The 22,695-nt window shown below is 39.4% G+C and overlaps 4 protein-coding genes across 13 annotated transcripts; 2 read left to right on the top strand and 2 right to left on the bottom strand.

The window, feature by feature from the left end:
* Positions 1-86: 86 nt before the first annotated feature.
* Positions 87-2,386, top strand: LOC112901541 (40S ribosomal protein S8). The gene is made up of 5 exons (XM_025970472.1): positions 87-209; positions 335-407; positions 1,016-1,349; positions 1,708-1,883; positions 2,093-2,386. The coding sequence occupies exons 1-5, from the start codon at positions 206-208 to the stop codon at positions 2,169-2,171; spliced, it is 666 nt and encodes a 221-aa protein (XP_025826257.1). The 5' UTR covers positions 87-205; the 3' UTR covers positions 2,172-2,386.
* A 2,739-nt stretch (positions 2,387-5,125) lies between these two features.
* Positions 5,126-11,695, top strand: LOC112899483 (U11/U12 small nuclear ribonucleoprotein 48 kDa protein). 10 transcript variants are annotated; one of them, XM_025967977.1, is made up of 9 exons: positions 5,127-6,336; positions 7,059-7,173; positions 7,819-7,926; positions 8,320-9,111; positions 9,191-9,800; positions 9,873-9,939; positions 10,789-10,829; positions 11,113-11,198; positions 11,322-11,695. In XM_025967977.1, the coding sequence occupies exons 1-4, from the start codon at positions 5,249-5,251 to the stop codon at positions 9,082-9,084; spliced, it is 2,076 nt and encodes a 691-aa protein (XP_025823762.1). In that variant the 5' UTR covers positions 5,127-5,248; the 3' UTR covers positions 9,085-9,111; positions 9,191-9,800; positions 9,873-9,939; positions 10,789-10,829; positions 11,113-11,198; positions 11,322-11,695. The 10 variants fall into 10 exon arrangements, with proteins under 10 accessions (XP_025823761.1, XP_025823762.1, XP_025823758.1 ...); XM_025967973.1 differs by having other exon boundaries at positions 10,932-11,198; XM_025967975.1 differs by having other exon boundaries at positions 9,191-9,939.
* A 115-nt stretch (positions 11,696-11,810) lies between these two features.
* On the bottom strand, positions 11,811-13,731 carry LOC112900619 (two-component response regulator ORR29-like). Its single transcript, XM_025969461.1, has 7 exons — positions 13,617-13,731; positions 13,274-13,429; positions 12,969-13,130; positions 12,661-12,795; positions 12,496-12,572; positions 12,283-12,372; positions 11,811-12,179 (listed from the first exon to the last, which is right to left on the bottom strand). Exons 1-7 carry the CDS (start codon positions 13,729-13,731, stop codon positions 11,811-11,813), a joined length of 1,104 nt encoding a protein of 367 aa, XP_025825246.1.
* A 3,524-nt stretch (positions 13,732-17,255) lies between these two features.
* Positions 17,256-19,415, bottom strand: LOC112900618 (two-component response regulator ORR29-like). Its single transcript, XM_025969460.1, has 5 exons — positions 19,301-19,415; positions 18,903-19,058; positions 18,614-18,778; positions 18,077-18,156; positions 17,256-17,603 (listed from the first exon to the last, which is right to left on the bottom strand). Exons 1-5 carry the CDS (start codon positions 19,413-19,415, stop codon positions 17,256-17,258), a joined length of 864 nt encoding a protein of 287 aa, XP_025825245.1.
* Between the last annotated feature and the right edge of the window lie 3,280 nt (positions 19,416-22,695).

Here is a 22,695-nt window from a genome sequence, read left to right as displayed (position 1 = left end):
TCGGCCCCATGATCTCCACCGTCGGATCAGCCGATCCCACCTGTGAATAAACCCTAACCCGCGGCCGCGCCCCCTATATAAGCGCCCCTCCAAGGTTTCGCTCTCCTCTTCCCTGCGAGACCCAACCAGAAGAGCGGCGGCGCGGGCGAACCAGGAGGAGGCGGCGGAACCGCAGCAGCAGCCGGGCGAGGCCACTGCCGCCACCATGGGTGAGAGCTCCCCCGCCGCCCTCTGCTTCTTGTTCTGCTTGTTCATGTCCCGCGACCGGAGAGGTTGTTCGGTTGGCCAGATGCTGATGGCTGCGGCGGCTGTTGCTTTGGATGCGTCTGTGCAGGTATCTCGCGTGACTCGATGCACAAGCGCCGGGCCACCGGTGGGAAGCAGAAGGCCTGGAGGAAGAAGCGAAAGTAATTGCCGATTCCCTCCCCCTCTTCTTTCATTTGGACTCATTTCGGTTTGCATATTTGTAGATTTGGCGAGTGTAAGATTAGCTCAGTACTATACGGATAGATAGATTTTGATTTCGATCTGTGATTGATCCGAGCTGTATTGTCTGCTCTTGACGAGATTAGGTGAACTCCAGTGACATTTCACTGTTTTAGATTACCCGCACCTCTTATGTGGTCGCTAAATCAACAATGAATTAGTCATGATGCTTCTAATGGACGATGGAGTCCTGCTGTTATCAAGTAATAACGATTGTCTCCTTTCAATTTTATATGTCTTCTTTCTAGATGTCAAATGGGGTTAACTTGACTGAATTGATAGAAGGATAGCTCCAGCTTGACTAGGCCACTCTAATGTATCATTTGAGTTGATTTGAAGTTCAAACCTTCATGTGCTTCTCGTAATGCATGTGGTCCAATTATACCATTTCGTTTGTAAAACAGAGGTACTGAGGTTCTGATAATGGGTAATGTAGTTATCAGCTAATGTAGAAGTAAACCTTGGTCTACATATTGTGATGACTTGATTGTGCCTTAGCTCAGAGGTTAATTCAGCTTCTCATCTGTAGGTATGAGCTTGGCCGCCAGCCTGCTAACACCAAGCTGTCCAGCAACAAGACGGTGAGGAGGGTCCGTGTCCGTGGAGGTAATGTGAAGTGGAGGGCTCTCCGCCTGGATACCGGTAACTACTCATGGGGAAGTGAGGCTGTTACCCGCAAGACCCGTATCCTGGATGTCGTCTACAATGCGTCAAACAATGAGCTTGTTCGTACCCAGACCCTTGTGAAGAGTGCCATTGTGCAAGTTGATGCTGCCCCGTTTAAGCAGTGGTACCTCACTCACTATGGAGTGGACATTGGTAGGAAGAAGAAGGCCCCTGCTGCTAAGAAGGATGCTGCTGAGGTGTCATTCTTTGCAACCCAAGTTCATTGTTGTTTTGTGAAAATAATGTATTGTTTATTCTTTTATTTGGTGAGAGATCTGACTACTACACATGCATATATTTACTGCTCACGCCTAAGTGGCACTGCATTTATAGTTGGTAGATTCCATTTTTTGTGAACCTTTTGTGTTGATTACTTGCTTATGCATCAGTAGCTTGTTTTAGGTTTCATGGGTTGATCTAATTATGATCTTTCCTTAAAAATTTGGTAGAAAACAAAATAACTTTTGCAGTTAACCAAAGTTTCCTTTTCTATACTGTAGATCTTATGGTTCCCTTATGTATTATTTATTTAATGTTTGATGTTTATATGTACAGGGTCAAGAGGGTGAAGCCGCGGCTGAGGAAACAAAGAAGAGTAACCATGTCCAGAGGAAGCTTGAGAAGCGCCAGCAGGGACGCACACTTGACCCGCACATTGAGGAGCAATTTGGCAGTGGAAGGTTGCTGGCATGCATTGCTTCTCGCCCTGGACAGTGTGGCCGAGCTGACGGGTAAGGAATATTAAAGTTATGTTTGGGTTTCTTAGCTCATGATTCTGTAGTGAGTAATAGATTGCTGTGCTGGCTATTTATGGTCAATACTGATTTGGTTGGCATCCAGTCATTATTTAAATCATTTATTGGGCTCAGCTAGTTTTGAAACAAAGCTTTGCGTCACCAGTAATCAGCTTCTTACAATGGCATTTCCCTTTGTATGACAGTTACATCCTTGAGGGTAAAGAGCTCGAGTTCTACATGAAGAAGCTCCAGAGGAAGAAGGGCAAGGGTGCTGCAGCTTAGAAGCATTATATTGTCTGGAAGGGGGCGGCCTATCTTTTCCTTTACTCTGGGTTTTGTTAGTCCTCAAGTATGTTATGTCGTGTTGCAGACCTGATGAACACCTATTTTCTGAAAGTGAATCAACTCTAGCTTCAAAGAACTGAGAATTTTCACCTGCTGTGATTGTATTCTCTTGATGTTTAGGTTCACAGTTTATTGACAGTTTGTGTTCAGCAGTTTTGGTTTCTCTCTGAGATGGCTCGCCGAGTGGTGTATTTCCTGTTTGGTTTTCTTTCGTTGCTTGCGAACGTCTGGCGAAAGCGTATCAGCAAGACAAGCACAAAGCTTTACGAGGCCGTCGGGTCTAACGGAGGTTTAGCGTATATGTTTTTTAAAGTTGAGAAGGGCAGCTTCTAATACCGACGAGCGCAGCTTCCGATACGGATTTTTACCTCCAAATTATTTGAATTTCGAAAGTTGGCCTGGCTAGCCCCTCGTAGAGTGGGGGGCACAGTGAAAGAAAAAAAGCCCCAGTCTAATCCTAACAAGGTCCGTTTACACCTTGCATTAGTTGTATGTCAGTGTCGTTGCTAAAGTAGCTCGTTCTTCCTCTCTGTCTAGCCCTCAATCTCAATCATCTCAACAAACCCAACAAATGAACCATACAGGAGATTTGGCTTCGTCTTTGGGCTGCTCTTTTCACTGCCTTCGAGCTAATGGCTTCTTTTTTAAAAAATGAACCATATAGGAGAGCTAACAACTATTATCTTAAAACAAATAAAAAAATAGGATTCAAAAATATAATAAGCTAATGGCTTCTTTGGCCTTCCATGTCTTTTGATTACAATGCCAACCAGATGTTACTTTCCTCCAATTATTAAGATATGAAATTTCAGGTGCATCTAACTTAGCTATAAACTCAGACACGGAATATGCTATCACAAAAAACCAATAGTTAGGACTATTACTAAACTTACTTATGGTAGATCTCTTTAGAAGAAATAAGCCTACATAAACATATGAATTATTGAGGTTCATCTACTCAATCTCTAAGCTACAAATCTGGTTTTGAACATCTCAAACTATTCAAAACTAGGCATGTTGATATGGATAAAGTTGTTTACATAGCAAGAAAAACACTACCTCCGAAACTCGGGTCCATCTATACATAGCGTGAGCGAATTTGAGCGCACCTATCGTAGAAGTGATTCCGGCAGCGAGTGGCGCGCGCGTGACTTGTGGGCCGAATTTATTACTGCTGCTGCTGGTGGTAGCAGGCTAGCACCATCAGGTTTTTACCATCACTGCTATCTGTTAGGGTTCATTAGTCAGGCTTTGTTTTTGAACTTTCTTCTCCATGGATCGCTTGCCTTTTCTATTTGGGAGGATCATCAACTTATTGGTTTTTACACTCGGTCGTAAAAATTGAAGCCAAATACGTACTCCACTGGTACTGCTGATTGGATAGTTACAAAGAAGAAATATGTTTACTTTGGACCAACCGAGTGTCATTGATTCGTGAGTAAACATTCATTTGCAATAAGAAGTTCCAAAATGATTCGAAAAAGGTTCTGCACCCATTTAAAAATGTTTCAAACATTTATGAATATTCGAAATTATTCAGAAAAAAGTTATGTACTCTTCAAAAAAGTTATGCACCCACTTCAGAAATATTTCAAACATTAATAAATGTTCCAAGCTATTCAAAAAAAGTTTTGCACCCATTTCAGAAAGTTTCAAAACATTAATAAATTTTCCAATCTATTCAAAAAAGTTCCAAACTTTCAAAAAGTTTTGCACCCATTTCAAAATCAAAACTATTCAAAAAAGTTTTGAACTCTTCAAAAAGTTTTAAACATTAATAGATGTTCCAAACTTTCAAAGAAATTCTGAATTTGGACAATATGATCTTAATAATGGTTGGAGAATCAAAAAAAAATTGCACAGCACAAAATATACAATAGAAATCAGTTGGAGCAATAGACTCATCACTTAGTTACATGATTACTCTAAATCTTACTAGTCAACACAGGTTCACGAACAGAAACCGTCTCAGGAAGAGGCTGAGGAACAAAAGGCAAAATGTAAATAAAAATTCAAAACTAAGATGATGAGATCCAGTTGAATATCTACCTAATAGCTAAATATTTTCCATACTACTCTTTGAATTGAACAAGGCAAGGCTACCTGATCGATCCCTAAAGAGGTGCGTGGGGGAAGGAAAAAAGCAAAATCAAATATCCGAAGGGCCTCGAAGAGAGAAGGGCTGAAAACCTGGCGCGTGAAGCCCTTCCGCGATAGGGTAGCGCGTAGCAGCACGCGTGAGGAATAGACACGGCGCGAAGCTCTCTAGTCATGCCAAGGCTTAACTAGACTGGCTCTCTTCAGGCAACTAAGACGATAGCAATTTGTCGCTCTTTTATTTGATTTAGACTACGGTTCTATTTGTTTAAGCTTTTGTGCGTTTTTGGACTACTAGCTTTTGGATGTTTAAAAATTATATGCCTTTGGAAGTTAAAAGCTGAAAAACTCATGACAAGATTGTTTTGGTGTTTGGCTTTTAAACGCATTTAACTTTTGAAGACCCTAAAATAAATAGTTCAAAATGTCAAGAAGCTTAAACAAACAGGATCTATAAATCGTTCATCTAGTTACCGTCGTATGAATTAGTGTAATGTGTAAGAACCACGATGTATTCGGTTACGATTTTTTAGATGGTTACAGATAGTTTAGGGACATATCCAGCGGTCTTCCTTTCCTCAATATACTAGTATTATTAGAAAAAGACATACTGCAATAGTTTCCTAAAATCTCTAGCCTTTTCTAATAATTATTAGATTGTTCTAATATTTCACTCCAACTTCTCTTAAAAAAAAGAGAATTTTAGCTCTCCTATTGTTAGTTATACTGGGATGAAATTACTCAGTAATCTATGAAAGTGAATTGGAAAGTGTATCATACACGCATCGAACGACCAAATAACAAACGTATTCTCACCGCACCGCACCTCCTGTTTCGTCTCCGCCGCCGGACCAGCGACGGCCGCCGCACCTCCTCTCCGAAACCCTACTCCGCCGGCGTGGATCCGCCCCGCTCCAATGGAGGCACCGCCTTTCCCTCCTGCGCTTCCGCCTTCTCATCCGCCGCCACCCCCACCCCCCGACCTTACCTCCGCCCTCGCCCGCCTCCGCTCCCTCCTCTCCGCCGCTTCCTCAGCCCTCGCCGCCCTCCCCTCCCCTCTCCAACTCCACCAAGCCAGCCTCCACACCAGCATCCCCTCACCTGAGCCCACCACCACCGCCAAACCTCCACTCCCGCCGCCCACCACCGCCATCACCCTCCCGCTCCCGGCCGCCCCAGCCCCCTACGCCGACTGCCCCGCCGTCGTCCGCACCACCCCCACCCCGATCCCCGCGGTCTCCACCCTCCCCGCCCCCATCGCCGCCGAGTGCGCAGATTTCTCCTCTTGCGGTGCCGGCCAGAGCCCCTCCCCGCCGCCCCGCATCCTGCCGTCGGAGCTCAGCCTCCTGCGCCGGGAGCTGGACTCCTGGGGCGCGGGGGGCTACCACCCCCCTGGGTCGTGCTCCTACGCTGCAACCCGGGTGGCGGCCGCGCTCCGCTTGGGCGTGACGCCGCGGTGGGAGGCCGAGCTGCGGCAGTGGGTGCTTGGGAGCTCACCGAGGTACGGGGTCAAGGTCGGCATGATGGAGGCAGACCATATTTGTGTGCTGTTGTGGCTCTGCTTGAAGGTGACGGCGGCGGAGGCTGGGTGCTCACTGGAGGCGATGCACTATGGGGATGGCAACGAGAGTGTAGGTTTTGATCCCAGGGCCAAGAGGTTTGAGTGCCCAAGGCTGGTTGAGGGCGTCTCGTGGTTAGGCACACAGCTTGGGGTTCTGTATGGAGAAAGCAATGGGAGACTATTTGCTCTTGCAGCAGTGAAGGAGGCGGTGCTTCAGATGGCGTATTGCTTGGCTGTCGGTGTAGGAGATGGTGCGGTTGGTGGAGGAGAGGGTGAGGTTGGAGCCAGTGGAGGTGCTGGTGAAATAGGAAGTAATGCTGGAGATGTTGTGGCAGGCCGTGTTTTTCTTTCCCAGGTTGCTGCTGCCATCATGGCATTGTATGAGAGGTTCTCCTTGGAGAAGACCAAAGCACTGCAAGCTCAACGCCCGTCGAAACATCAGTTGTATGCTTTCTTAAAGTCTCGTGTTCTACTTATTCGGCATTGCATAGTATCATTAAATTTATGATGCTGCTGCAAATGAAAGCTTAGGAAAGCATACATAGTTCAACACCAAGGCTGTGAGGATACCTGTTTATGAAAGGGGAAGTTTATCAATAAACATCAAAGTTCAACACCAAGGCAATTTCGGAGTAGAAATTCAAATATCACTAGTTCCTTTTTCTAGCCAGTTTAACAAATTAAATGTACCGATATAACAAATCAGCTTTTAGCTACATACCCTCCTGTGATTATGTTTGTTCAATTTATATGGCATAAATGATTGAGAGACAATGAGCATTAGCTTACCGTCTTATTGTGTAGCACACACTTGTTAATATCTTATTCTTCTCCAAGGAGGAAGGGAGTACACTGCATTTCTTTTTTTGTGTGCATATTCACATCAAAGCTAGGAATATAGTCAGCAATTTATGATTAAACAACCTTAATGTACATACTCACCAAGTGACCAGATACTATGTAGCTTGTATGTATAAGGATATCAGATTGTTGATCATGTGTAAGTAGCATGTTGCACACCATATCTCTATGCAAACATCTATTAAACTCTGGTGATGATAGCAATTCGTAGACCTTTTTGTCCTTTCAAATTGTGATTACTTTTGCTTGGTTTGGTAAAACTTTTCTTTTTCCTGCATTGATAAATGCATGTAATTCTCTTATAGATTACTTGAATATTCACAAGCACTGGAACGAGGGGACTTGGAGCGATCAAACAGACCAAACTACAGAGCTGTTCTAGAGTATGATGGGATTCTGTCACGGAGAGTAGAGAACCAGGTATAGACATGCAAGCAATTTTTTTGAAAATAGATGCCTGAATCTAGATACCTCACAGATGTCTCTACATTTTCCAGTTTTATGTAATAGCCAATTATGGATACAATTAGCCCCTCTGCTTCGCACTATATGTACAGTCTACATTATTAGGAGGCATAATGCCATATGTGAAATTGTATCAAACTTGCATCCATTAGATTGACCAGTATCATATCTAGCTAATAAAAGAAAGAATGGTGTTCTTCTTAGGAATTTGAGCAGGATATATATTGAAATGGAGGTAGTATTAAGGATTACTTATTGTAAATTCATTTTTAGTCATAACAGTTCAATTGCAAAAGAAGATGCTTCATGCAGTAGGAGTAGGTTCTGTGAAGCTTAAATGTTCTGTAGGCATTATTTTTATTTGACATACTTATTCGCTTTCCTTTTACTGATTAATAGAGGAACACTTGCAGAAATAATAGATCATCTCACAGTTGATTGTCAAAATGTATACACATACTGAGTGGAGATATATTTGCAAATAAACAAGAGTTGAAATTGCATAAGTTTTTGCTATTACTTTGCTGTACTTTGATACCAATACAGTATGCTATTCATTTTACTATATGGTGATTCTTTTTTTTCTCTTTTTTGGAAAAGGAATCTGCTAGAGCCAAGACAAGGGAGGAGCTTTTAGCTGAAGAACGAGATTACAAACGAAGAAGAGCGTCTTACCGTGGCAAGAAAGTGAATCGAAACCCTACAGAGGTGCATGCCAAATTTGTAAATAATTTCAGCTGTTCTGGTTATCCTGCAGATTGCAAACAATTTCCATCTTGTTTTCTTTGCCTAGCCTTTCGCTTCTTGTGAGATATTAGATCTAGTATAGGAAACACAACAACTTTTGAGTCCAAGTAAGAAGCCTAATGTAATTTCTTGTCTGCATCTGGTTAAGTCTCATTTCTCTATTGTACATAATGATCCAATTTAAAGCTGTTTTCTCTAAATTTCTTATACTGTATCAATTTGACCTCATTTTTACTGCTGATGGAAGAAGTGAAAAAGCTTCTGTATATTGTGTCACCTCTTATTCTGTTGATTTCTGCAAGTTACTTGCCTTGATCAAGTTATGAATCTGATGGTTTCCTTTCTTTTATGAAGGTACTAAGAGACATAATTGATGAGCATATGGAGGAAATCAAACAGGCAGGAGGTATTGGTTGTCTTGTGGAAGCTCCTTCTGACATTGCAGAAAATGTGCTTAAGAGCAACTCTCATGGTGGTACATATCAAGGAAGTTATGAATTTTCTAGGATATCTTATCATGATAAGGCAGCATTGGGTTCTCGGTCACCTAGTTGTGACAAGTCACCACGTGCTGATTCGTTGGGAAGATTTTCATCAAGGAGCCGTGACACAAGAGATTCATACAAGACCTCAAGATATGAAACTCATGGGAACCGTTACCAATATATATCTGAGAATGAAAATAGGTTGATTGTAGGATCAGAAAGTGAAGTTGATCAAAGTTATCCTTACCGGCAAGAGAATCATCGACGACAAAGAAGCTCCAATGATAATATAAATTATGGGAATAAGTATAAGAAGGGTGTCCCGGATCACCGTTCTGAATCTAGTGATTGTGCAGCATGGTCAGCACGATCACAAAGATCTTCTGTCACAGAATATGCTCACATGTCAGGAGAAGGGTGCAGTGATAGAAATAGAGCTAGTCAGAAGCAGCATAGATCATTATCTGTAACTCAAGACCAGTTCAGCGACAGATATGATCCCCAAAGCACATATTCTGATGGAGACCCTCCGACAGACATGCTTTCTGATGCTGCTGAAGGAAAGCGTGAGATATACCAAGCTGAAGTACATCATCGCAGACATCATGAAAGAAAGCATGATCACCACCGCTGAATGATAATAGTTTGCTTTCTATGTCAGGTATGCTTGTTATATTATGTTGTATTTTTTTTGTGTTTGCCACTTGTTTTTTACACTGCTATTTGACATGATCTTGCAGTAGCTAAATAATACAGGCCTCTGGGTTATTAGCCTTCAGCTGTATCCTTTTATGTATCCTCATGCAGCTTTATAACTTCCTTACTTTCTGAGTTAATATCTGTTGCAGCTGTTATTTCTCAGGATCTATTAGCTGTTGAAGTTTTATCATGTTTTACAAATTCATTTACACCAATCAAGGTTCTTATTGTGCTTTCTTGTGAAAATAATTCAAGTTTTATCCGGTGTTAATAGTTATTTTAATTATATCACTGCTAATGTTCGGAAGCACTTTCTTCTAGTATTCGAGAATTTTTTAAATTAATTTATTGTGGACTTTAACCCAGTATGAGCTGAAAAGGAATTTCTGCTGTCTGCTTTTGCTTCTCTAGAATTCAGAGTGTTTTTTTTCCTGAAGCTCTGTTTTTTTTTTGGTTATGTATGCAAGATTATCCTCATCTGGTCAAGAGTCATGACTACTGACGCATAGTTTCTTGAACATACTTTGTTCATTCTAATTCATGTGTCTGTGTGGTTTAGGGTGCAAGTTGGCATGCCATTGATTCACTTATGTGACTGATTTTTTTACATGAGTCTGCCTCATGGGTGCGTGGAAATGGTGATCTTTGAAGGTGCAACTAATAATTTTTTTGAGGGGTACTGTTAAGTCCTTGAGCGTAGGTTCATTATCCTCTATGATGTAGGGAGCCACTGCTTTCAAGATTATAACACTGGCGGTGAAAATGTGAATAATGGAAAACCTGAATTCCTGTAAGAATTGTTTTTATCTGAATTATCTAAAGTACCCTACCTTTCAATCAAAGATGAAATATTTTCGTGAAAAAAAATAATAAAATTGGTTTATTGTTATCAAAACTTGCAAACTTATTACATTCCTGAGTATCTTACACCCGTTGCTTCCTTACTTGATCATGGTGCAAGTCTATGGCCAGTCATCTGTATGACTTCTTTAGATTTGAATTGTATGACTATTGATCAGACAGTGTCTTCTTTATACTTGAATTTAACCTACATGGAGCTGAGTTTCATCGACTATATCGCAAATTCGCAATAACAAAAATGAGTTTAAAACTGAATGAGTTTTTATATAAAGCTTGAGAGTTACAAGTGAACATAAACATTGTTATTTTGCTACCCTTGTATTGTATTTTTGGAGAATTAGAGGAAACAGTCAGAATGCCAAATCTTGTTTTGTGTGTATTGATTTATTGACCCATCACTTTATTTGAAATCAGGAAAAAGATGAAAAAAAGAAAAGAAATAATCCATGCTCTTTAGAAACACTCTAGTTGCCTTTTTTTTCTGCATAAAAGAAAACCGGCAATTAAGTTTCAATCAAGACTTCTTATATGTGCAGATATGCTACCTCAGCAGTTACAATGTTCCGTTGTTAGTTTTTCACATTCCAGCCATAGATCTTTTCTGACAGTCTGACACAGTGCCTAATGTTCTCTCATTACAACAGTTTTTCTGCTTGTAAATAGTAACTGGTTCATGTTAATTTCAATTTATGTCATCTCATTTGGCAACAGTTGAATAGTTTGTTGACACAGTGTTCTCTCTCAAAACATATCTAATCTGCCATCACTTTTCTTGTAGGCAATCAATCTGAGCAATGGGGCCAGTTCACAAACTCTTAGGTAGCAACTAATACTTTTTCTTGGTCAGCTTCTCTTTACTATTCTGCAGAAGCGTTTCTGAGGTCTACATCATTTCATTGTACTGAATGTGCTTCCCCCTAGTTACTGCTGTACCATAGAGATATATAGTGCTGTATTAAAGAACTACCATGACTTTGTGGAAACCAAACATCGTGCCAACTTTGAACAGTCTGCATCTATTGCTACTGTCCATTCAACCTTGACATTCATGCACTTGTTCATATGTTGGTGCTTGAGATCCTCACTTGTCATAAGGAACCAGGAAGAAGATGCAATGTTTTCTTGCTCTGTTTAAGTTGTTGGCTGAGGCATACGAAGATGAACGGGGTGGTTGTTTTCAAACTTACCGTGAGTTCTATCCTTGATGCTGTATACATTTGGATGCTCTTACCATTTCGTGCAGTATTTGAAATACTGCACTTATTGGCTGGATTTTGTAATTGACTATCCCAGTGGAACCAATTTGTACAGGCGCCTGTGGGAATACACTGCAATCGAGATTATGGACATACAAAGTCATGCATTTGCACTGAAGTGTCATGGAAGGAAATCAGGCCAAAGTTATTAACTGTGATTCCAGATAAGAAAAATTATTACAATGGTAAATAGAGCACCAAGTTCTTATGGCAGATAAGGAGTTTGCTCAAATCCATAACCCCTACCATGGAGTCACAAATGCAGGGATGTACTCTTGTGAAGTGCATTTTGTTACCATTTACGAATGAATTAGTAGCTTTTGTGAGTTTGCCATCAGTGGCAGAGGATACCACGGTTTAGATCAGAAGAACTACAGCATTTCTATTGCAGCACTCTAAACTTAATTATTGGAATCTTGTTCATTACAAGACTATGAGAGGGTACGGCCACTGTCATGCAAGGGAAATTCAGTCCATGCTGAACATCATGCAACTGTTGACAGTTTACAAGTACTTCCCCTACGTAACCAGCTGCTGCCTTAGTTTAGAACGCTTCACCATCTTCAGAGTCTGAATAGGTCACAAGCTTCATAACTTGTGCCTGCGCATCACCATTAGGAACCTGCTTGTCAGAATCACACTTAGTCCCCATGACCCCTTTTGCGTTTTCTGCATTTTGAGTTTCAGATACCACACTGTTTCCACCAAATGCATATGTCCAATCATCTCGACCATAGCCATCTCCCGTCATATCTACTTCACCTTTGCTTGCTTGTCTGCCAAAAGGATCATTGGGTAGCTGCGATTCATCAAAAACAGTCCCAAGCTTCAAGGCTCTTCGCATTGCTTCATACATAGTCTTGCCTTGTGTTTCTTGGGTGTTTCCTGTCTCATCCCAGGACATTTCTTCATCCTACAGGCAAACAATGATCATATTAGACAGCTACACAGGTGTACAATATCTATTTTTGTGAGTATAAATATATGATCGAGCTCTGCATAATTAATTAGCTCACAGATATATTTGCTGGTTGGATCTCAGGGTCATTGCTACACTTCTTTGCATCTGTGTTACGTAATTCCTTCTCGACCTTCTTTCGGTGTTTCTGACAGAAACATTGGCTGTACAGTTAATAAAATTGGTATTCAAAGAGACAGCCTATATGAACTCATGATAGCTCATGCTATGTGGTGTGCGTACAATATTAACAAGAACAGTATGCATGTACCTGAAGATGAGCAGAAATTTGTTTGCGACCAATGGAGTTTACATTCATGATCAGCTGTACCTTCCTTGGAGTCGCGGCTGAAATAAAATTGACATGCATATATAATCCACTATCTATCTGAAATGGGGAAGTTGTGAGGCACGATACAAATAGAGACAATTGTACCTTCCCCAAGAAGTTCAAGAGCTTGTAAAAATTTCTTCTGCAGAAATGGAGTCCACATGAGATGGGCTACCTTCCTTTTACCTTCTCCAAATTTGTTCTCACTCTCAAATACATCATCGTTTTTTGGTTCAATTCCTACATGTATTCACATGCAACATGGTAATTATTATTAATACTATTGGACATAAACGCTTTTCTCTTTTCCATATATTATCACTAAATGTTTTTATTGTATAAAAGGACATAATCTCTTCCTTTTTGTTGGTCAAATTAGAGAAAGAGTCGGTATGTGCCACGTTAGCTCCAACCTTGGAATAAGTATTCAATCTTCTCCCTCCAATAAAATTTTAGGTCAAGATGTTGCCATATGTTATTTATCGTATTTGCATCGAGAGGCTTCTTGACCAAAAAACGTGCACCAAGCTCGACACTTCTCTTCACTGTTGGCCACGTCAAATCAACTGACATCACTGGTTCAGAAAATGAAAGTTAGTATCTTGAAAATTTTAGAAAATTTACTCCGCCATGTAAATAATAAATAGAAATAAACAAAAACCTGCATGAATACATGCATATGCAATATTCATAATTTGTAAAGAAACCGCCTACTTACTGATCACTTGAAGGTTTTTATGGGACTTCCTGGAAATGTCGAGGAACTGAAAACCATGCATCTCTTTCATGTTCACCGCCACCAATGCAAAATCAATGTCTTTTATGTGGTCCTTAAGAAACTTGAGTGCTTCAACGGGACTTGTATAAACCAGCACTGAAACAGAAGGGAGAAGTATTTAGGAAATCTTTTTTGGCACAGAATGGTGAGAAATAATCTTTCAAAATAGAAGTTTCTAGAAGCTAACAATTTTTAGAAACATGGATCCATAAAACATGGAAAAGAGTTCGTATGCATACCGTTTTTGCTCGATGTAGCTGCATAGATTTGTTTAGATATTTACCTTGGAAGTCGAGTTTGACAAGCAGGCGTCTTGCAGCGTTGGCATGGCATAGATTTTCATCCACAACTATGACACCAAGCTTATCACTAGGTCGTCCTATTCTTTGATTACCCATATGTTTCTACAAGCTACACAGCGTTTTATGCTCCAATTTTTTTTTGGGAAACACCTGAAGAAGCTATTACCTATAAATAGAGAAAAAAAAGGGCCCACATATGTTCGTTTCTACTCTCTCCATCCATAAATTTAAGTACTTCTAGGATTTTAAGGACTACTTAAGCAGGGAGGGAAAGGACACAAGTACCCCTCAATTAAGGACCTGAATCAGAATGACACAATTAAATCATGACTATCTAGATAAACAATGATATAAATGACATATTAAAATCCTGCATATTCTAGTGGATTATTATGCCAGAAGTCCTTACATTTGTGAACAAATTTCGAAGTCCGGAAGTTCTTACTTTATGGACGGACATTTGTGGACAGATTTAGAAGCCTGGAAGTTCTTACATTTATGGACGTACATTTGTGGGCAAATTTCGAAGCCCGGACGTCCTTGCATTTATGGATGGAAGATTATATGTTTTATTAATTGCTTATGTGCAACTAACATGTCACCAATATGTGCAAGCACTTATAGTTTTAGTCACTATATATGTGTGGATCCTAACTATTTTAATTATTTCATATATATAAGACCCCATCACATGTTGGAATTTAATACAAAAGTCCAAATTATGTGCATCGAGTTGTTAGAAGAACCAACAATTATCTAGGTCAACAATAATATAATGATATATTAAAATTTTGCCTATTCTAATGGACTATACCAGAAGTACATTTGTGGATAAATTTTGAAGCCCGAAAGTCCTTATGGAAGGTGTTTTATTAATTTCTTATGTGCAAATAACATGTGGCCAATATGTGCAAGCACTTATAGTTTGTCACTATATATGTGTGGGTCCTAACTATTTTAATTATTTTCCTATATAGGACCCCATCATATATTGGAAGAAAACCATCGATTATCTAGGTGAACACTGATATAAATGATGCAATTAAATCCTGCCTATTCTAGTGGATTATGCCAGAAGTCCTTACAGTTGTGGACAAATTTGAAGCCTGGAAGTCCTTACATTTATGGACGGAAGAATATATGTTTTATTAATTGCTTATGTGCAACTAACATGTGGCAAATATGTGCAAGCACTTATAGTTTTAGTCAATATATATGTGAGGGTCCTAACTATTTTAATTATTTTCTTATATAGGACCCTACCACATATTGGAATTTAATACAAAGTCCAAATTATGCGCATCCAATTGTTAGAAGAACCAACATTCCATTGAAGTTAATATATTTGGCATGGTAAAACATGTAAAGTGATTAGGGTAGTGGTTCAATACATTTCATTAATTTACTCAATAAATAAAACAATTGAGTTTCGGACAGGGCGCAAAACTTCATGTTGTACAAAGTCGAGACTAGGGACGTGATGTATTCCTCTAACAACAGATCTCATCCCAACCATCTTATAGGTTGGACAATTGATATACACTAGTTAAAATCTTGTCTTTATTATTCTGGCTGCAGAAATATGGTGACTCGAAATTTAGAACTCTCTCGATGTGCAGTAATATTCATATAATATCAATTGAACAAAATTACTAATCAGTAAGGTTATATATATACATTATAAACTTAATAAACCCACAAAGAGTACTAACTTTGTGTTATATGTTCCACAATAGTAGGCATGTCGTCCAATCAAAAAATAACTATATACTAGCGTCACATATTTAAATGGTCACAGTGGTATCATAACTGTACACTTGTTTAACCAGATTATATGCCATATTGATACACGATCCACTCTATGTTTATGTACCACAAGGTCAAGCTCAATTTAGTGAGAAATGGAATAGGTTTAAGGTAAAGTGAATGTACAAATTTCTAAGCAGCCATATCTCCAAGCAAGGGTTCTTGAGAAAATTACGAAGACCAGTAAGGTCCTCTCTAGAAAATATCACATACTGAATAACCATTAAATGATTCTGGTGAAGGGATATCTTGTAGATTTGATGATATGTGTAATATATATAATATAATATATATTTAGGTTGTATGTACTTGTGAGTCACATGCCACCTAACTAATCATAGTACATCTTGCAGCTATAGGAAGGACAGCACAAAATTTTATTTGGATGCGCTAAAATTAATCTAGTTTAGTAGTGCCATTGGGATTTGGGATGCTATGATATCATTTACTACCACATCATTTACTACCACTAATCACTGAACATCCAATCCTTCTACTGGGCCTCATTGATGGCAACTACTCAATTAGGCCCATTGGACACATTGAAATTCACACAAGATAATATACACAATATATGTTGACGTACACAATACTAGACACCATACATTTGCCAACATATCTACAGTCACCATGGGAGTATCATTTTTCTATGATCATTCTACTTCCTGTCACAAATAAGTGACATTTTGAAAAATATTGTCCCAAAGATACAACTTTGACTACCATTTTATTATAATATATTTGTAAGATATAGCAAAATTATGCATTTTCATACAACTCTACTCATATCATTTTCAAATATACAAATCAACATATAAAAGGTAATTTGTAAGCAAGAATGGTTTGGTTGACTTCAGACAACCTGAAAAGGTCACTTTCTTATGACAAGAGGGAGTATATATCCTTCTCAAGAAACTTAAATGCATAGTCCATGTTGTCTATTCTTACAGAATACTCCTATAAAGCATGCAGCCACGGAGAAACATATTATACATATAACATTTACAATACTACTACAAAAACACTCATAATACAATTTGTTTGCCATGATCTTTCTGAACCCATCAGAATTGACCGTTATATCACAATTGGTGTCTTCAAATATCTATAACAGTTCTACCTTGAAGTTTATTTTTTAGAGTCTGGAGAAACATCCATGACAAATAAGTGAATACATGCCATGCTTTTGTTCTACAATCCTATGGAATAGAGAAAGGATTGTCCCACCGTGAATTGGGTCATTCAAATTCTTTCTGGCATGGTCAATGTGTCCATTGGGTTTGTTCCGATTTGAATTCCTTATTTTCTAAGGTGTTGTTTCAAATATTGTCAAGGCAACATCGGACGAGTATGTTTAGTTTTCATACACGCATCTGTTATGCCAGAAAGGAGATCTCTACAGTGTGGATAGTCCACCTGCTGCTTTTTGCAATAGCGTGTATTTAGACTAGCACGGCCCAACCACAGATGAAGTTATTTGATCTTACGTACTAAACAGAGTTTGTAGCGGAACAGACTGATCAAAATTTTGAACTTTAAACTTCACAAACATACACAATTTGCCGCTATCTTATTGTTCAAAAGTTTCACAATTCTAGTAGAAAACATCACATTTCAAAATTACTATAATTTTTAGGCATATATCATATATGATACCTTATTTCTCATAAACACGATGACACAAACACTACTACACATGCACACCATTTTCTGGATAGTTGCATTGGCAGTTTAAAAGCATGATTATAGGTACTCCATCTGTCGGAACTACTGCAATCTCTGCTGTCTTTCTCCCCTCATAACCAAGCAAACTCCTATATCTCATCGTCCTCAGATTCTGAATAGTCCACAAGCTTTATAGCTTTGCCCACCTTGTCACCATGACGATCTTGTTTCTTAGAACTGTTATTGTTCAAGATGTCCTTAGTGCCTTCTGCAGAGAAAGTTTCAGCAGTGCTAACTTGTGCTGTAAAACTAGAAGCACTTGTGCCATCATCTTCCATCATATCTACTCCATCTTCAGTTGCTTCATCACCAGAAGAATAATAGAAATATTCGGACTCATCATAAATGGTACCAAATTGAATGGATCTTTGCATTGCAGCATGAGCATTATTATTGTCAGAGAAGCTCCCCGTCTTAGCATGGGGCATGTCTTCATCCTGCACGCCAATCAAAAGAAATACTTAGACAGCTTCCTACATTTTCAAAATTTTATCATCTTGTCCGTAATAGTATCTATGTTGTCCTGCATCATATATAAGACTCACAGCTGTCATTTCTTCCTGTTGGATGTCCAAACTATTAAGGGATGTGTTAGGGCCTTCCTGACGCTTTGCAGATTTGGATGTTGAGGCTCTATGTCTACACTTCTTTGCATCCAATGCACTGTTTTGTTTCCCTGCTTCCATACGCTTTCGATATTTCTGGATGAAAGATCAATTTTACAATTAGCTTATTGGTCACAGAAAGAGGAAATTTACTAGAAATACCAGCACATATAGGTAGGTCAATGGAACTATTTTGGGGTTGCAATTAGCATGCATGTATTTATTTTATTTCAAGAATATAGCAGATTTGATTCCTTTATATATATGGATGCTATAAGCCTATAAGCATATAGATATATATACACCTGCAGATGAGAAGCAATATGTTTGCGATTAACACCTTCCACATTCATGAGAATCTCTATGTTTCTAGGAGAAGCAGCACCTGAAACAAAGGATTGTGTAGTTTGGAATTCTGAAGTTCTACTGAAATTTCCAATTGAAGTGTTGCAAGTAAGAAATCTGTTAACCTTCTCCAAGTATTTCAAGAGCACGTAGGAACTTCCTGTGTAGATATTCATTCCAACAGATATAACCTTTCTTTGTTTTAGTATTCTCCTTTAGGTAACTTAAATCATGTGCTTCTCCATTACCTATACATGCATGCAAAATATAGCACATCAATTGTATTTTGAAACCACTATATTTTAATAGTATTTTAGCCGTACAATTTACCGTTGGCCAAACAAATGCTCATGATTTCATTATGGATGACAGATAATGATTACTATTAACCTGATAAACCTTGCGGGGCATGCTTATGATCTAGATGGGAGTGCATTATATTATATTTTCTATCAACTGTGAAAAGCAAGATCATTAGTAACAGCATTGGTTTCAACCTTGTAATAAGTTCTTGATATAATCCATCCTTGAATAATCTTTTAAGTCAAGATGTTGCCACAAGTTATTTATGGTGTGGGCATCAATAGGCTTGTTCACCAGAAAACGTGCGCCAAGCTTAATGCATCTCTTCATTGTATCCATTGTTGTCTCATTTGACATCACTGGTTCAAATTTAGGACATACTATTAGTAATAATTTATCTAAAAAAAGAAATAAATCGAGAAAATCAAAGAAATAAAAGGGAACAGAATTGGATTCAAAGTTAGGAAGGAAATTGACACTTACTAATCACTTGAACGTTTTTGTGTGCGTCGCTAACTATGTCAAGGAACTGAAAACCATGCAACTCTTCCATGTGCACTGCTACCAAAGCCAGATCAACCTCTTGTGCATGACCCTCAAGAAACTCAAGTGCTTTTATGGGACTTGTATATGCTGTTGCTGTAAAAGAGAAAAAAAAGGTTATTACGATATGTGGAATAAAACATCTGTTCATAAAAAAACTGGGAATGAAATTTCTGTTTAGGAACTTCACAAGAAAAAATTGTTGCTCGCCAAATCATTCATAGTGGAAATGAGTGTTTCACAAATACAACCCACGAAAAAATTGTCTAATGACATCTTCTGTGCATGGCTTTCTCCCATGGGTTCTACTTTTGCACATCGGAATGGAAGGAACTTACCATGATAGTTAAGTGTACAAAGCATAGACCTTGTAGAGTTCGCATGATGTTTATCTTCATCAACAACAATGACACTCAGCCCATTAGCAGGGCATAACTTTGCTCTTTCATCCATGAGTGCTTTCAGTGTTATGATTGAACTAGTTTTGGTGTTTGTTAAGGGTTATAAGCACAGTACCTAGCTATTTATAATGCAGCAAGGTTTGATCTCTCTCTCTCTCTCTCTCTGAGGACAACTATGGGATATCACAATAATAAGTGCAAAAAGGACAAAATCTCCATGCGAAGTTTGAAATCTAACCAACTATAGCCTAGAGATATACTTGAAGACATGATGATTCAAACCAGTGTGGACTGCGCCATCGGGTTTCACGTTGCTGCATTGAATAATTAATAATGCAAACATATATACATATTTGTCCCTCTAGAAAATTACCCTCACCTGCAAGGGCTTACACGACACGTTCTAAGGTGGACATGGAATGTCTAACGTTCACACCTGGGCCTGCAAAATATCTCGCCTATGTTACCTTTAGAACTAGTCAAATGTCTGTTCACTGTGTTAAAATTCACAAAAGAGTGTTATAATTGAATATTTAGGTATTTCTAATGTATCGTGCTTTTATGATTTAAAGAACTAAAAAACCAAAAAGCGCATGATAAGAATGATTTAAAAGTTACGATGGCTGAACAATTCCGTAAAAATATTGCTTTCACATTTTATAGGATTTGGTTTTACAAGAGCAAATGGCATAAAGTTAAGTCACTATAAATTGTGTCGGAAAAATAAGAAAAAAATACTTTCAATTTTGGTTGAGATAACATCATATCCCGAAAATATGATTGTAGACCGGAACTACTATATATATGCCATGTATTCATTCGCACATCCTGTCTTTTCCCATCTCCTTTGTCACCGACTCATTGTACTAATACAGTCGTTCCCCTCCCCCTCCCATTTCTCCACTCCCAATGAGAACTAATTAGCTTGACACCTCAACATTCATCAAATTTGTGACTCGACCATTGTATTGCTCCTCTCTAGCAATTCTAGGGTCTAAGGAGGGAAGCAGGGAGATGATGGAGAGATAAAGCAGTGTAACCAGTGCAAGAGGTGGCACAGACACCACTAGCGAGTTAGAGAAGGCGCCGTCACTGGTTAGGAGGAAGGTGAGTTCAACATTTTCGCAATTCATATAAGGTGAAACTCTTGCTTCCGTTCGATTCGAAATACATGTTGTGTAGAACATCAACATGATCGCACTGAAACTTTGGCCAACAATTTCTACGAAAACATGGTATTCTAAAGAAAGCTCTTATACTTTTAAGGGTGGATCTAGTAGAACTTATCTTACAATGTCAATCAACATTCATCAAAGTTAAAAAATTTAAAAGCTAGGAATCTTAAAACAATATCCATTTTAAATCAAGGGGCTAATCGAAAAATAAGGTTTCAAGGATGAAAGAGAAACAACTAACACGACCAAGGTATTTTGTGCTAATAAACCCATATCTTTGAACTGTGGTTCAAGTATAAATGATATATATGTGCTTCTAGATTTATCATATCCCTAACTAATAAGAGTATATCTTGCACCCTTAACTAAAATATAGAGTACCTTCAAATAAAATTTGGGTGGGATGTCATTAAAAGCATTTGGGGTTGGCCTGCACCTTTCTAGCTTGTAGATGTTTGGACATCACATATACATACCTCAAATGTTATGATGTGTGCATGACAATATAAATGAGATATGTATGTGCTTATAGATTTATCATATCCCTAAGTAATAAGAGTATATCTTGAGCCCTTCACTAAAATATAGAATCCCTTGAAATAAACTTGAGTGAGATGTCATTCAATGCATCTGGCTTGGCCTGCACCTTTCTAGCTTGTAGATATTGTGACACCTCACATATCTCAGGTGTTGTGATGTGTGCAGGCCAATATAAATGATATGCACATTGCTTCTAGATATCATATCTCTAACAAAATTGAGTGAGATGTCATTCAATGCATGTGTCATCGGCATTGCGTGTTCCCTTCCTAAGGTCCCTTTTCCTACTGCAATTTCTTGAATGAGAAACTATAGTATTAAATCATATTAAAAACAAAATGCATCTTGGGCCGGCTTTATATTTTAGTACTCAACTTGAATCTCCAAGTATGGGCTTGATAGCAGAATGGCGGCCTAGCCCAAAAGAATTTCTCGAAGAAATAGACTTTGCTATTGGGCTGAGTTTCCCGGTTGTCCATGAATTTTATAATTTTGTTTGGTAAATAGAAAGTATCTAACCTTTAGCATATTGTGACGGCTTTGCACTCTAATTCAATCTCCTTCCTAATCATGCCTAAACGTAGCTGCGAACCTGGCCGTGGGTTCGTGGTCGGTCGGTCTTTCACAGTGTTTTGGAGCCTATAAAGAAGACCTTGATCGAAAAGCCAACCTTGGCAGCTGAGATATGAGAAATAGTGTTGTGAGACCACAATTGGATGAGCTGAACCCTATGAAATGGGCCGAAAGCTGTATTATTCATGTTATTGAATGTGCTATTGTTTCATGGGCCAGACAACATCTTTGCCCTTCTTTTTTTCTTCTTCTTCTAATGAGTGAGTTTGCAATATGTTTGAAAATGAATACTTCAGCATGTGTTTGGTTCTGGGACTAGATGAGATAGGTTGGATTCATCCCTATTTTTTGGGTTGGGTCCAACCCATTTCGTCTTTTGGTTAGGAGGGATGAGTCTGATCCAATTTTCAGTTTGGTTGTAGAGGTTGAGTAGGATGAGATGGATGACAATTTCATACCGTTAACAACACGCATTGGTGGAGCTTACATGTCATTCTTGGTCCTATATGTCAGCCTCTTTGAATTCTTTTCACCATACATTATCTTCTTACTTCTTCCTTATTCCTTGAGCCTCTATTGGCTGCCGCCCTGCCCCTTCCCGACGCCCCTCCCCCGGCCACGGCATGCTCGGCGGTGCTGGCCCTTCCCGGCCACAGCAAGCTCAGCGGTGGCACCCTTGCCCGGGCTGCTCGGGCCACGGGCAGCGGGCTGTGCCCACATTGTCCCTATCCCTTCCCCATCGCTGCTGGCTCGGCGCCACTACCCCTGCCCCAACCGCTGCTTACTGATGCCCGGCTCCACGCTATCACTCTTGCCCCGGCCGCGCACTACCGCATGGCGCCAGTCGCTTGCCACCGCGCGCTCACCCGCTCGCTGCTCGCCCGTCCCACGAGACGGAGTGAGACAAGTCGAAGTGAGTCGACCCATCCGCTCGAGCGGATGAGATGGATCCGCATCTACGGAAAATATTTCTGTCTAGGTCCATCCTAACTCACATGAAATTGCAACCAAACATGGGTTCATGTGGATCGAACCCATCTCGAC

Source organism: Panicum hallii, chromosome 7 (assembly GCF_002211085.1).
Source record: "Panicum hallii strain FIL2 chromosome 7, PHallii_v3.1, whole genome shotgun sequence".
NCBI lineage: Eukaryota > Viridiplantae > Streptophyta > Magnoliopsida > Poales > Poaceae > Panicum > Panicum hallii.
This window is presented reverse-complemented; position numbering and strand designations above follow the sequence as displayed.